This window comes from Natator depressus, chromosome 12 (genome assembly GCF_965152275.1).
Source record: "Natator depressus isolate rNatDep1 chromosome 12, rNatDep2.hap1, whole genome shotgun sequence".
NCBI classification, from domain to species: Eukaryota; Metazoa; Chordata; order Testudines; family Cheloniidae; genus Natator; species Natator depressus.
Window position 1 is genome coordinate 13971331 of NC_134245.1, and position 16315 is coordinate 13987645.

Consider the following 16315-nt stretch of genomic DNA (forward strand, 5'->3'; position numbering starts at 1 on the left):
TCTGACAGGGGTGTCATAGTAAGTGAAATATTATTCAAATACTTTGGCCTTTTTTGAAGTTAAACCTTTCTTTCAAATTCTTATAAGCAATAGATTTTCTGTTTTATGCATGTGCAAACTTCCTTCACAGGTGCAAACTGAAATAGTGATCCAACAAACAATAAGTTTCTAAGCCAGAAAACTTACTGAAATAAGAGTGACACATTTTTAAAACTTCAAGCCAAAGAAATCTTTGATGGACAGTTGCAGCATTAACAGTGCAGAATAAGGGATTGGTTAATACAGAATAAATAACAAGCAACTGAAGTAGAGGGCTATAACTCCATCATGAGTTTGTATGGGTGTCTTTAAACTTAAAGAACAAAGCAAAGTATTTGCTACAGCCAGAAAACCCTGAGATAAAGTTATCATCCTGAAAAAAAGTGAATAAGACACACACAATTTTCGTAATAACTATGAAATGTAACTAATCATAGAAAACAGCACAGAATTTCTAATGTGAATAGCAAACCAGCACACATTGATAGTGTAGCACCATTCAGTAGTGATGTGTTTTTCAGAAATATATTTGTTTTCATAAATATTGAAATTAATTAATATGTACTTTCAGTTTCCACCAGTTGAAATGCAAATACTATCTACCCATTTTCCCTTTTAATCTGGACCAGCACATTTACTGTGCAACCAGGGGATGATAAAAGCTGAAGATCCTACTCTAGCTAATGGCCTGAAATATGTCCATGTTATCATACACGCATAGAGAAAGTGTTTTAATATAGTGACAGTCGTCCTTGTGTGGGCCGTCTGGATGAACGAATCATGCAGTCTGCTTAGAAATACTGAGGGGCCCCGAAACTCTCTTCTGATTATTTATTTACTATCCCTTATATGAATATTAAAAAAATAAAGAGGTCTTGATTCTAAAACTGATATTCTTGATTTCATGAACCGTAGAGCGAAACTTGCTAAATTATTATTTTATGTCGTTTCCAGTTTTAATTCTAAGGAATTAATTCTGCTCTCACTTACCCCAGGGCAACTATTGATTGCACAGATGTAATTGAGATCCAATTTGATTCTGCGGCCTGATTCTCTGGGGTACTTTTACCGCAGTGTAGCACCATTAATCTCAATGAAGTTACTCCTGATTTACACCAGTGTAAGTGCAATCAAAATCAAGCCCTTTATCTTTTTATGTGCAGGCATGTTACCCAAAGGATAAAGTGCCAGACACCAGTGAAATCCAAAAAATTAGAAATCACCAACCCAGTTACCAGCTTGAGACAGGGTATAAAATGAGAACAGAAAAGGGCCAAGGGCAAAGCCCTAGGGAACTGCCACAGAGAGTAGGGGAGCAGAGGAGGAGAACCCACTATAAGAGATGCTGAAAGAATGGACAGAGTTGTAGAAGGAGAGCCAGAAGAAGACTGTATCTTGAAAGACCAGTGAAGATAAAGAGTGAAATCCTGACCTCGTTGAAGTCAATAGCAAAACTCCCATGGACTTTAATGGAACCAGGTTTTCACCCCAGATATCAAGAGCAGGATTGACAGTATGTATCAAAAAGAGCTGAGAGATTGTGGAAGATGAGGATAGCCGTAGAGGCCCTAGGTTGTCTGGAAGTTGGTTATTAGAAATTCTAGTGCATGAAGTTTCAGTAAAGTTTAAAAAGGTCGGAAGCCAGATTAGAAGGGATCTGAGACAGACTAGGACAAGAGAAAATCGATACATTGATTGTAGACTGTATGTTCAGTGATTTGAGAGATGAAGAGAAGGAGAAAGATGAGGTGGTATATGGAAATGCAGGTAATATTGAGGGATTTTTATGTATTTATATATTTACTGAGGATAGGAGAGTTGAGGGCGTATATATTTTGAGAGAGGGAAAAACCATAGGATAATGAGAGGTTGAGAAGTAGGGCAAGGGAGGGGTTGAGTAAAGGGTAATGTAAGTAAGGAAGCTGGAAGGGAAGAGATTAGAAATGGAGGACATCAAGGCTGATGATTGCGGAAAAGGAGAGGAGTTTGAGAAGAAGGGAAATGAGTGGAAAGAAGGTGGGACAGAGAGTTCTCAACATATTTTGTCAGGTTTTTTTCTCTTTAAAGAAGGTAAGAAATAATGTACAGAGATATAAGATGGGGAAGAAGGCAAGGGAGTGTGACAGATATGACAATATCCTGCAATAGCATAGTTTAACCTTTTGGAATTAATTTTAGGAGTTCATCATATTAAAAATGCAAATACTTATTTGTTATTGTGTTAAATTATTTAATATAAACCCAAGGATGTGTTATGCGCTTGAAAGGACTCTTTGAAACAATGTGCTACGCAAAGTAGGGGGATTTCTAGGAAATACTTGGGAGGAGGGGGAATGCAAATGACCCACCCCGGGATCCATTCTTTTGAAGCCGCACCTTGGACAGAAACCTATTGTCTGTCCAATTATCTATTCATGGTCACTTCAAAGACCCAAACTGAAGATAGGAGGGGGCTCAGATACATGAGCAGGTTTGTTCTGAGCTGAAGTTGTGATGAACTTGTAATCACAGGAAAAAAACTTGTGGGGTTTGATAGACTAATCACCAACCAAGAATCCTTGTTGGTGATCTTTGGTAAGCTTATTGGCATGGGTGTAGATTGTATGATTGTTTTTAGTATGTTTTCTCTGTAATGCTCTTACCTTAAGAATAAACGTACATGCTTAGAAAGTACTGTGGTAATTTCTAAGTGTTGATAATTACACTGTCTCTGCCATCTCTGAGGAGAAAGCAAAGCAGGCCTGTCTGCCTGTTTCTAGTGAAGCCAAAGTATGGTTAGGGAGCTGTTCTTCCTGGAAATCCCCTGATCAGAAGGTGGAGAGACCTGTGCCTCCCCCCAAGAAAGGCAGTGGCTGTGGCGCTGGAAGCCTAAAGTGGGTGCCCTCGCTGGACTGTAGAGAAGGAATACAGGTGCAGTTATATAACTGTCTTAAGAAAGGAATCAAAGGCTGCAAATAAGTGATGAGGACTATGGATAATATACTTAATTTGTTCTGCGATTTCTCTGGTATGAGAGCATCTGCCATATTTGCTGTTTTACATAAGGGTTATTTTATGGATAAATGGGCGGTGAAAGATCAAGTGGATGACTTTTTTTTTTCTTAAGTCATTTTTGAGAGTAGTTATTCTGCACGTAGACTCCTCAGAAAAGACTGAACAAAATTGCACAGAATTCTCTATCAGTTTCTGTCTTAAACTCCTGAAAATATTACATGACATAGAATTGTGGAAAACATGAAAACTAACTTCCCCCATCCAAAACCATCCATAAAAGACTCCTATATTTATATAATTACATGTTGGGTTTAGAGAATGTTAAATAGCAGACTGGCCAGAAACAAAACAGCCTAACAGCCATATTTGTCTGAATGTGATTTACAGTGAAATTCTTTATAATGAATCGGTGTTACTAAAACACTGTGAAATATGAGGGGTATAATCATCAGTAATATTCTGGAAATGGGGTTCTACCAGCATCTTACACTAATATTAAGGATGGTTAAAGTATCTACATTTAATCCAACAATGTAGGTTAAATTTTAAAAGAAATTGTAAGCCTTTCATTAAATTATCATTTCCAAGGAAATGTATCTGAGTGAATTGTGAATATAAATCAAATGAATATCTAAAACTATGGGTTAGCAGAGCTGTCAAGTTCTGCGATTAGCATAGCTGTGGTCAGCTTTAACTTTTGCTTGTTATTGCAGTGTTTTTGGTCAGCACATCTAACCACCGTAACCACAGCAAAATGTTTTAGTTGCTTTAACAGATGTAGTTTTGGTCCTTCTCATCACAACTAACTGTAAGATGTTAATGCTGAGGAGAGGAAAAAACACCACCTTTCTGTTGGCCATGTGTGCTGACACTGATCTTTCAGTTTCTACAGGGGGTCAGGGTCAAACTTAGTTCAAGAGTGCCTCCTGTTGGCTGAGTTGAAAATGTGTATTATGTGCTGGTTTGCAAGATCAGCTACCATTTGAATATATACAGATTTATAACTCAGGAATTATTTCATCATTGTGTTGTTATTGGAAGCTTAACTTTTTCTTTTTTTCTTCTCCATTCCTTTTTATAGAATCAAAGGAACCTTAAGGCCAGCCATGATGCTTTAATGGCAAACGGGAATGAACTCAGTCTGCAGCTTAAAGAACAGCGTTTAAAGTGCCTCCATCTTGAGAAAGAATTACAGTCGATGACTTTTTCAAAACAAAGGATAGAAGAGGTGAGATTCCATATGACTCAGGCACTGATCTACATTCAAATCTAATTCTGGAAATATTTAGTGAGAGAATTATACTTTCAATTAAAAAGATTATCTAAATGTTGCTCTGCAAATCACTGCCCCTTCTCTTTTTGGTTAAGAGAAAGTATAGTATAGATTTAACTTTTGACTCCATATGTCTAGAAATTATATCTACACTTGCTGCTTGTTTTAATAGGCCGTCTACATATTTGACCTCTGTTTTTCTGCATACGTTTGAACTTTCATGGTGACATTGGGCTGACTTCATTTATTGGTGAAAATTTGTTTATTTTAATATAGTGAGTTCTGTTACATGTATCTGAGATATTGTACATTTCAAAATATTTCCTATGCTTGTGAGACGTGCTTAAAGTTAGAGGAGTATTCAGGTAAGCATTAGTATTTGGAAATACTTGTTCCAAAAAACAGCCATAGTACATATTTTCTTGATTAATTTTTACTGAGATTTCTTAGCACCACATTTTTGAATTACAGCAAGTTTGAACATCTACCTAAAATCTTTTTAAATGATGTTTTCACATAACAGATGACTGTCCTTTCCACCTGGAAGTTCAAATCAATCACTTTTTCTGTTCCTGAGCTCCTCTTGCCAGAAGAATAGACGTGCCACAGTCACCATTGATCCAGGCTTAGGACCAGATCCTTCAGTCCATTCCTTATTCCCTTAGTAGGTCCATTGACTATGTGCAGGAGAAGGGGTTTGCAGGATCATAGTTCAGGTTCTTCCATTGTATATCTTGCTACATTTAGTCATGCCTAAAGGTTGGCTCATTGTGAATTTATTGTTACATTGACAAAGCTTAAGCTTAAAGAAACTCATCCCATATAATGAGTTTAACCTCTAAATAGTTATAATATACTTGGGAAAGTTCTTAATTTTTTTAAATGTTTAGTGGCTTTAAAATTCTTATCTCCCTTCAATAAACATTTTGAAAGCAAGCAGTTTATAATATCTGTTTTTGTTTGGCTGGTTCAAAACAAAATTAACTAAACAGAAGCCACTAACTAGCTAACACCATTCCTAGAACAGTACTAAGATCATCACAATTGTTAGTGCCAAAAACAAATCTTTTTGACATAAACCACAGTGTAATTAGATGCTGTTATTAAACACAGACCAGACTTGTTAATTTCATCTCCATAAACATGAAAAAAGTAATTGTTGTCCAAGTAGAGATATACTGGTGGAAGAAAAATATTATTTTTATGCTTCTAAGAGACTATTGCACACAATGCTGAATTAAAAAATTAAAAACACGTTTGACAGTTTCTACAGATCTTTGCTAATCACCTTTATAACTTGTTTTTATTTTCTCCTGTGCTGTGCATTACATGTAGTTTTCTTCTTCATTTTAGCTGCAGGATAGAATTAATGACCTAGAAAAGGAGAGGGATCTTTTAAAGGAAAATTATGATAAACTATATAACAGGTAAATTATAAATGATTTTTGTAATGTCACTTGACTCTTTTTCTTGTTTCCTAGCTCCTCTTTTCTCTCTCTCTCACACACACACACACACACACACACACACACACACACCTATTTCTCACTCCACACACACACACACACACACACACACACACACACACACACACACACACACACACACACACACACACACCTATTTCTCACTCCAGTTCCTAGGGATTCTCTTATCCATAAGTGTACATAGAAACTTATGCTGCCATGCCTGTGTTGCATCTATTTTGTTGACAAAGAAAGGGCTTGAGCCTCTAGGACTGTCAATCCAGTGCTCTTACGGTATTAAACTCATGTAAAAAAAAATCCGTTAAAGGAACAGTCAGTAGTATAGGTTGCATAATTTTGACCATCAAGCAAGATGTTCAGGAGTAGGTGTGAATTTACATTAGAAACAGTGTAAGTGGCTGCTTTTTGAATGATAAGGAATCCATGTATCTCTGGACGTAGGATTCTGCAGATTAAATTTATTTTCTTGGATAATAATTTCTTGATTTACTCCTCCCATCCCTGCAGTAGAGGTGAAGTGAGGCTAATGTTTGTGATAGTTTTGGTGACATTTTCTAATTGTGTTTATTTTAATAGCCATTGTTTCCTTTGTGCTGGTTCTACTTGAAGCTTATGTGAAGGCTCTTGGAGATAATAGCCTGTGTAAATCCTGTCAGCAGTGTTTAAAATCACATAAATAAAACATTAAAATGCTAAATCTTCTGAACATGAAGGTTGATAAGGTGCAACTCAGTCTCTAATGCAGAATAGAAAATTGAAATAATTAGTCAATTTGCAAAAGTTTAATGAGAAAAAAGTGATGTAGAAATAAACTTTTCATGTATTGAAGGCAACAGTCTTTCTTCTAATAGAAGGAGAACATGACCTTTTCTGTCCAGGTAGAACAATTAAAATAATAAGGGACATATTGTAAAGTTAATTAGTTTCCTGGGGAGGTAGCCAGAATGCTAGAAGTCTTTTTCTCTTCCCTCCCTCCACACCCCCCCAAAAATAAATAAATGATTTTTGAACTTGTATTTTGCAGTTTGTCAACTTGGCAACTCTTAGAGGACCTCTGGGAAGTAAATACAATAACATCTGATATTATTTGCTGAGTTGTTATATTTGTTACCTTCATGCTAAGAAATAAACAAAAAATGTAAATAGGTGAAAGCTGAGAAGCAATTGCTTTTAAGGATTGTTTTAAGACTAAGTGGGTAATGACAGCTCTCTATGTGAAGAAGCTTTATATATAGAAAGAATGGTTTTGTCAGTTGTCTGTTGCTGAGGTTTGATGTTGTGGATTCCTTTGGCTTTTAAATGGTGAATTAATATTTCTTATTACGCCATAATTCCTCCTGTTCAGTAATGCAAAGAAATAACTTTTGGTAAAGCAACAGCTTGTAATCTTGTTTTGAAGTTATCTCTTGCCTTTCAAGATTAAGTGGGGCAACTAAAAGGAACAGATCTTTAAAATAAACTGATAAATTAAAACTTTACTTCGCCAGATCCCAGTAAACTGAAACCCCCGGTTAACTGCCACATGGTTATTCCTCCCTCCCTCCCTCAGATAACCCCTCTGTTCATCCATAACTTCATTTATCCAATTCATTCCACTGTCCCTTCAAATATAAAAGATTATATTGTAGAGAAAAAGCCAGTGAAGACAGGTAAATTTCCAGTGCAAATAAACTGGAAGCAAACTGGTTGTGCTATACCTTTGGTTCTGTAGTTCCAATGTGGTTACACATATGGATTGCCCCTATATTTACTGTTGTTGCTAGCAGTGGACATACCAGTGACCACAGATGCCAAAGGGTTGATATCATGATGTAGGAGCTAGAAAATAACAGGGTCAAACTCTGCATTCCTTACCTATGCCTTATTCACAGAAACATCCTTTGAAGTCAGTGGGAGTTTTGCTGAAGCCAGGAGTGCAGGCTTTGGCCTCAAGACTTTACAGAGAGCAAGTATGAGTTTTAGAGAGGCAACGTGGTGAGGTAATATCTTTTAGTGGACCAACTTCTGTTGGTGAGAGAGACAAACTTTCGAGCTTCTGAAGAAGAGCTCTACGTAAACTTGAAAACTTAGAAGTTGGTCCAATAAAAGATATTACCTTGCCCACCTTCTCTCTCTAATATCTTGGGACCAACATAGCTACCACAACACTGCTTACACAAGTATGAGTTTGTCAGTGAAGTCTTATTATTTAGGCAACATCCAAGAAAACCAGTTGCATGAATAACAGGGTGGTATGGATTGTTTTCATAGGCTCTTGTAATGCAGATCTGGTCATGCACACAATCCATGCAAAGGAAATGGTTTCAGATGTGGCTTACCATTTATAGTTACCCAGATGGCTCCAAGTGTGGTGGAATATAATAATTTCAAAAGAAATCCCACATAAATTCAAATGGAATGTAACCCTAAATTTAGAGGAGAAGATAGCTATGGACTGAATTCAGACTAATTTATACATATTAACATTCGCGTTATGTGGGCTTGGAAAGGACTGGCTTCTAAATTTGTTCTTAATTTAAATAATCCAAATTCTGATATTACTGGCAGAACAACTATTGGTGACCTTTGTGCTGGTATGAAGGGCACTGGAGCATAGTATTTTTGACAACTGAAATAATGTGGACCTGTATTTTGTTATGTAGCAATTAAACAGCTGTAGTAATAGTGAATATAGATGGAAACCTACGTAGCAGCATACTCACAAAAACTTGCAATTTCTTCTTTTTCTTCTTCTGCTTCTTTGGATAAGTGAAGATTGAGGACATATGACTTTTTTTGTTTAAGATTTAACTAGTTATAATTTACGTCAAAGTAATACCTTCTTCACATTAGTTAGTCAGTCAAAACATGAATAATGTAAGACTACATGTTTCCCAAAGTTGCTGGTACCATGGATTCAAGGAAACCTCTCCAAAACAAGAGTCATGGAGGGAGAAGTACACATTATTACTTATTTATATTACCGTATCACTTAAGAGGCCCTGACCAAAATCAGTACTCCACTGTAAAAGGCACTCTGCAAACACAGAATCAGACAGTCCCTGTCCTGAAGTGTTTCCTATCTAAATAGACCAGACAGACTAGTGGTGGGAGCAGAATCAGAGGCACAGAGAGGTGGAAGTGACTTATTCAGAATCACAAAGCAGCTTAGAACCAGAAATAGAGCTCAAGTCTTCTGACTGCCCACTAACCCAGTGTTTCTCAACCTTTTTGATACCAGGGACTGGCTTTCTGCTTTCCTAAACTTTGTCAGGGAAATCTCAGGGACCAGAAAGGAGGCTGCCATGGACTGGCCCGGTCCATGGACCAGTAGTGGAGAAACACTGAATAACTAGGCCACACTGCCTCTCAAATTCATTTCTTTGTAGAATATGTTAATAGCATCGAAAATTAACAAATGGTGAACATTTAACTTTTCACTTGTTGCATTCAGGGAAAACATGAGATGTTCCCTAATATCTTGGAATTATTTTAGTCAGCTAAAAAGTAGGGTCAAGATTTCGTGTTACAATAATTCTTACTTCAATTCCTTATACAAATTCTAATCCTGATTCATTAGATGTAAATTCACTTTTACTCTGTCACAGCCAATTTATTGAGACATCCAATTTCCATTTCTATTTAGGTGTGGAGAGCAGAGCTGTGTGGGTTTGGGACTTTTTTGGTTGTAGTTTTTGTTACATATAGCCATGGAAAAACATACCTATTCCAGTTGAAATTAGTTTCTTCAGATCAGATTCATGAGGAGTTGGCTCATATATTATTGAAGTTAAAGTACAGTTTCAGATTATTCACAAAAATGCAGAACATTTTTTGCAATTTACACTTTGGTGAATAAGCTGGTTTATGATTGGCTAGAGCCCAGGAGAACATTTGTAAGTCAATGAGTGCATTATTAAATAATGATGTGAACAGCACAAAGTAGCATTCATCTTGTTAACTATACAAAAACACATTGCATTTATCTTTACATATTCTATCCTAACTGTGAATCATTTCATATGTTTACTCTTGGTTCAAACTCAATAATTTTTTGTGATGGTTTCAGAAATTCTAATTCTGTGTCCCATCCCTGTTGCCTACAGGTTTTTGGTATAGAACCAAATAATGTGTTACAACAAAAATAGTTATTATTGTCCCTTAGACTTTTTTTTTAATAGGACACAAGACTCCTTTGTGTAAGTGCCTCTTAATCAGTATCAGAATAATTTTACAGTATGAGAACTGTTGTCACTTTATAGTCAATATTTCTTTGAACAGGCAACAGGGCTTTAGACTCTATACTTCACAGATGTTAAAAGAGATCAGGTGGGTAATCACAGGTCTCTGCATTAAGAGGTTTTGTATGTGGAAAGAATGGTTTTGTCAGTTGTCTGTTGCTGAGGTTTGGAGTTGTGGATTCCCCTGGAATATGCATCTGAATTCCTTTTCTAGTCCCACAAATGCTGCACACTGCCAACTTTTCTGACTTTGGAGCTCTAAATTAAGGCCAGTTCCTTTGCTCATCCCACAAACTCTTTCATGTTCTTTAACCGCAGCCTGAGAAAGGCGCCTTGGTTTCAACAGCAGCAGACCAGCATATGTTTACTTAATTCCTAAAACATGATGACAGTAGTCTCTGTGCCACTAAAAGCTTTTTTTTTTTATTATTTTTGTCGAAGTTGATTTTTAAAAGTTCTTCACATGCCACATGTTTTATTGCAGTGCCTTCAGTGTGAGCCATGAACAGCAATGGAAGTTAAAGGAACAGCAACTGAAGTTACAAATTGTTCAACTTGAGACTGCCTTAAAGTCTGACTTAGCAGACAAAAGTGAAATCCTTGACAGAATGAAACTAGAAAGAGGTATATTTATAAAATAGCAGTCTTTTTCTCAGTGTGCTGCATGTGCAAGATTCTTCTGCCTTTCTAGTTCTAGCCCAGTATGCATGTCATAGAAAAGTTCAGTTCCTATAACTGGTGATTATGGGCCACACTTCAAGACCTTGATTGAGCAAGGTGCTAAAACACATGACTAACATTTAATCACATACATAATCCCATTAGGCATGTGCTTAAGGGGAAGCTATATCCACTGGGATTTTAAAATTGCATTAATGCTTTCACTCTAAGCCTGCTTTTACTCAGGCTTCCTATTCACTGTCATCCTTCACTGTGATAACTTCTCTCTGACAAGAGGGCGTATCTGACATTCCCTCCCAAAATATGAGCCACTGTTATTCAGACTCCACGCACTATATTATGTTGTGTATATACCATACAATTATTTGGAGGTTGTACAGTTGTCTCTATTTCACCTTTCATGTGGCCAGCTATTTTTTAATCTTCTCTATATACATTAATTTTTGTTCATAGCTGGGTACAAATCCAGTTACCACACTATTTTTTTATTCTGATTTTCTGATCACTTTATCCAGTTAGCCTTTTTCCTGTGAAGCAGGACATCATCTGATCCTTTAAGGTTGTGAGTAGATTCAGTGACTTCAAAGTTAAGCAGGTGTTTAAGTGCTTTGTTGGATTGGGGCCAAAGAATTTGCAGCTTAGTTGATACCAGAATGGATAAAATACCTCAAGATAAAGGTTACAAAACATTGATTCATGTGTGTCTTTAGTCTATAAACTAAGTGTTGGGAATTAGGGCTTTCTGATCAAACAGTCTAAGGCAAGAGTACAGTGTGGTTGTCGAAGCACGAAAGTGTATTGGTTAAGAAAGGTGTGATGGCTCAGTGATGAACTGCATATGTGATATCTCTGCTAGTGTCTCCTGTGGGCACTTATTCCAAGTGACAGGATTCCACCTGCACTCTTCCCAGAATTGAACCCCATTGTTCACCATCCCACTTTGGACTGGATCATCACTAAGGTCGACAAGAGATCGATCTTATCTCACGAGATGGTAAGCAGTTTCCTCAAAGGCCTGGGAAGAGTTTTTCCTCAGATGAGAGATCCAGTCTCACCCTGATCCATGTTTTATCAAAGTTGATGGGTCCGTCCTTCGAGCCACTAGCAACATGTTCGTTGTTACACCTCTCTTGGAAGGTTGCATTTCTGGTGGCCATCACGTCAGCCAGATGAGTATCAGAGATCCTGGCCTTCACTGCGGAGACCCATATACAGTTTTCTTTAAAGATAAGGTTCAGCTACACCCACATCCAGAATTTCTCCCCAAAATGGTGTCCCAGTTCCACTACAACTGACTGATTTTTCTCCCAGTTTTTTACCCTAAGCTGCATGTGCACAGGGAAGAGCAGTGCCTACACTTCTTGGATGTTGGGTGGGCCATGGCTTTTTACATTGAAGGGACAAAACCATTTTGCAAGTCGCCTCAACTCTTTGTAGAAATAGTGGAAAGGATGAAAGGCCTCTCCATCTCTGCACATAGGATCTCGTCTTGGACCACGTCATGTATCCGAGCATGCTACGACCTGGTGGGGGTTCTGTCAGAGCTGGGCAGCTGCAGAGCAGCAGCTGCTGGCCGGGAACCCAGCTCTGAAGGCAGAGCCGCCACCAGCAGCAGCAGCGCAGAAAAAGGATGACATGGTATGGTATTGCCACCCTTACTTCTGCACTGTAAGGGTGGCAATATCGTGACCCCCCCTAAAATAACCTTTTGACCCCCCTGCAACTCCCTTTTGGGTCAGGACCCCCAATTTGAGAAACGCTGGTCTCCCCCATGAAATCTGTATAGTGTAGCATAAAAGCACACAAAAGACCAGATTTCATAGGGGGAGACCAGATTTCACGCTCTGTAATGCGTTTTTTATGGCTAATACAAATGAAAAAGCTTCATGGTTAATGTTGGGAGGGGATGTTTATGTGGTGGTGGGAAGAAAGCAAGAAAATAGTAAACAAAAGAGGCACTCATTGCTCTTGGGAGACTATAGTTTAGTTTATCCATAGGAGCGGATTGTGCATGATGATAATTGCCTCTTCTCCAAGTGATTTCACATTTCCATTCCATTTAAGGCGTGTGAACGCCCAGTGCACTATCATCAGAGATTTTTCCCTTAGCAGTACCCATCAGGGTGGCGCCTGCACCTTCTGCTGTCTCACGCTGTTCTTGTATAAAGGGCAGAACTGACCCCAATCCCCCTCAGTTTCTTATCACCCGTGACTGTTGACAAAGTATTCTACCTTGCTACTGGAAATGTTTCCCTTTCTTATTATCGTATATAGTTGGTACTTGTCTAATAGCTTTAGTCTTAGCTTAGCTTTTACTAGTAGGTTTCCTTTTGCTGGCGTACTTAGTATACTCTTCAGTTCCCGCCATTTGGGTACTGGTGTCTGGTACTGAGGCATGTCTTGGTCCCCGAGCTTTAAGCCTTGCGATGGATGCAAGAAACCGATATCAGTCAGTGACCTGCACTCCAGGTGCCTGAAGTGCCTAGGAGAACCTCACATCATGGACAGTGCCAAATGTGGAGGGACTTTAAGCCCAGAACTAAAAAGGACAAGGAGGTTAGGCTAAAGCACTTTTTTATGGAGCAACCCTGGGCCCACCCTTGGAGCCCCCCTCTTTGGTCCATGTACTGAGCACATCTGCTTTTGTTAGGAGCACTCTCCCTGTCTTGGCTGAGTCTCAACACCAATTTCCTTCTCTGGTACTAAAGAAAAGACACTAGGAGACCGCATCGAAGGATTTGGCAATGAAGAAATCAAGGTCTCTGGAACCAAAGTCCAGCAAACAAGCCGAAATAAAGAGTAGAGTATGTTCAAATCCAAGGCACTCTCTGTTGCAAATAGCCCCTCAGGTGAGGTCCAATGCCAATACCGGCCACTGATACCGACTTCATGGCACCAGCTGGTTCAGTAGTGCTGCCATCTTTGACTCAGTAGCAAGAGACTATACCGGGGTCATCAATGCCTCAGGTGTATGCTGCGGCATGTAATCCACTGAGTCTCTTGTTACCAGCTTCACCAGCAGTTCATGAAACATCTCACCCAGTACCAATGGACACTTGTATAGATTTGCCAATTACCAGCATTCAGCACCCAGTACCGAGGGCACCTCTGGACAATCAAATACACCCTCATATGTGATGATGTCAAGAGGCAAATCAGCTATGATTTCTCCAATGCTGTCCTCTCTGCCACCAAAAGGTGCTGCACCTCGTTGGTCAAATGAATCTGGTTCCGAGTCAGAAGTTGGCTTGTATGTGTGTCAGCCACGTCACATTAGCCATCGCTCCTCTCTGAGGGGTTTTCACCCCTGGTATCCAGTGGAAGCTCCGCATTGGCCTGCCATTAGAGAACTTTAGGCTGTAAGAAATTGGGTTTTGGGACCATACCACTGGCCATATTGGAACCCTGGGGGGTTCCAGCTGCCTCCAGATCGTCTTTGCACCCTCCCTGCTCTACATGTTACAGTAGTTATCACAATCCTTCCTGTTGAGAGCCACAAGAAGCCACTCCTGGTACCAGGCTCAGTACTGAAGGTGAACAATCTGCTGCAATTTACTGCAAAATCAAAAGATGCAAAGAAGCTTGATCCGCATTGCTAATCCCCAAGAATTACTGGAGGGTTATTTCTCCCTCTGGGACAATGTTTTAAAATTTATGGACAAGTTGCCAGAGAAGGCCAGGCAAGAGTTTCTAGCTGTGGTGGATGAGGGAAAGATGGTGGCCAGGACCTTTCTTCAAGCTTCTTTGGGTGCTGCAGATTTTGCTGCTTGAGCCGTGGCATCGGCCATTATAATGCATAGATATTCATGGCTATCGATCTTCTTCAGGAGGTCTGACGAACCATTCAGTATCTCCCTTTTGAGGGACCAATGCTTTTTTCACAGCATATTGATGATAGGCTTCATAGCCTTTTAATTATGGTGGAATTGGGATACACCCTTCAGTTTATTTCTGCCCCTCTTCTCTGTCCCTTTTCAGGGACCACTCTCATGAAGGAATTCTCCTTCAGCAGGTACAATTTCCCCTTCTGTTGGGAGCCATAGAAGAAGTTTCTCCTTTTCACAGAAGAAAGGGGTTTTATTCTTGCTGCTTCCTAATCTAAAAAGTAAAGGAGATTTCAGATCAATACTAGAACTGAAGGAGCTCAACAGATATCTAAAGAAAATAAAGTTTTGCATGGTCACTCTGGCTTCCATGATCCCCTCCCTGGATTCTGGCAACTAGTAGGTTGCCATCAACTTAAAGGAGGCACTTTTCCATGTAGCAATACATCAAAGCCACAGGAAATACCTCAGTTTTATGGTCAACTGATCCCACTACCAGTTTGCAGTCCACCATTTGGCCTCTCTGCAGCTCAGTGTGTTTTTACACAGCATGTGGCTGTGTTCCTGAGGAAATTAGGAGCTCTAGTGTTCTGTACCTGGATGACTGGCTGGTGAGAGGCTGATTCAAGAGCCAGGTACTGTCCAGCATGGCAATGATCCAATCTACCTTTGGCATGCTAGGATTGCTGATCAGTAAAGAAGAGTCAATGCTCTTGTGTTCAGAGAATAGAGTTTATAGGATCAGTTTTTGATTCTGTGGAAGCAAGGACATTCCTCCCGCAAACTGGATTCTAGATGATGCTGGCCATTCATTACAGCTGAAGACCTATCTGTAGCGAGGCAGAGTGGCCTCCCTCTGTCGCAGACAGGGAGGAATCACTCCCCATCTCCTGGTGGGCGGAGCCAGGCCAGGCCCGCCCCTTGGACCGGAAGCAGAGGGGAGGAACAGGCCGTATAAAAGGCTGGTCCTGCAGCTTAGTTGAGGGAGAGACAGCGAAGGAGTCGGATGCTGCTGCTACCTTGCTGCTAGCCCTGAGCCAGGGACTGAGCTGTGTCAACCCCTGTCTCTGGAATAACACCCCGAGGAGCAGCTGTCTTGCAAATATCTGGAGGAGCTACTGCCCAACAAGTATCTGGAGGTGCTGCTGCTCAGCGAGTAATCCAAGGAGCTGCTGGAACTGCTGGCTGCCTAGGAGCCCAACGGCCCGTGAGCAACGAAGCCCTACGACTAGGTAGGGTAGGAAGTAGCCCAGGGAAACCAGACATTAGTCCAGTTGTGTTTGCTGAAGCCATGGTTTCAGCAGGATCCCCACTGACCCAGTGGTGCTATTCCCCGCCACTGCTAAAGCCCTGGGATGAGACCCAGTGGAGTATGATGGGCCTAGGTCCCCATCCTGGGGTTGCAGCCTCCCCAACTTAGGCTGGATGGCCTGCGTTCATTTGTCTGCCCTAGCCAGGGGACTTAGGCCTGTTTGCTATCTGCATGGCCGGGGAGCTGGGCCACAGACTGCCTCTGTTCTGCCCCACCCAGAGGGCTGAGCTTGGCACTGTTTGCTGCTTACCCCAGCCAGAGGGCTGGCTACAGACTCCTTACTGACTTACATTGCTAATCCTCAGTTGATCAGCCCTCAGCCGTTAGGTGGTGTAGCAAAGCACAGTGGCCTCCCTCTGACACAGACAGAGAGGAACTCCAAGCCACATCACTATCCTACTGCAACAGTTCAGAATTCCTTCGGCCTCCTGGGACATATGGGGACATATACTTACATGGATTGACATGACAGGCTTCATCTTAGG

The 16315-nt window shown here is 40.2% G+C and overlaps 1 protein-coding gene across 3 annotated transcripts in view; it reads left to right on the forward strand.

Moving 5' to 3' along the window:
* Nucleotides 1–16315, forward strand: part of RPGRIP1L (RPGRIP1 like) — a 146671-nt gene that overhangs the window by 33894 nt on the left and 96462 nt on the right. For 2 of the 3 annotated variants that reach the window (XM_074968601.1, XM_074968600.1), the window contains exons 9-11: nucleotides 4115–4261; nucleotides 5660–5733; nucleotides 10498–10637. In XM_074968601.1, the coding sequence (XP_074824702.1) occupies nucleotides 4115–4261; nucleotides 5660–5733; nucleotides 10498–10637 (361 nt within the window). The remainder of the gene's footprint in view (nucleotides 1–4114; nucleotides 4262–5659; nucleotides 5734–10497; nucleotides 10638–16315) is intronic. The other variant, XR_012641553.1, reaches the window with a different exon arrangement.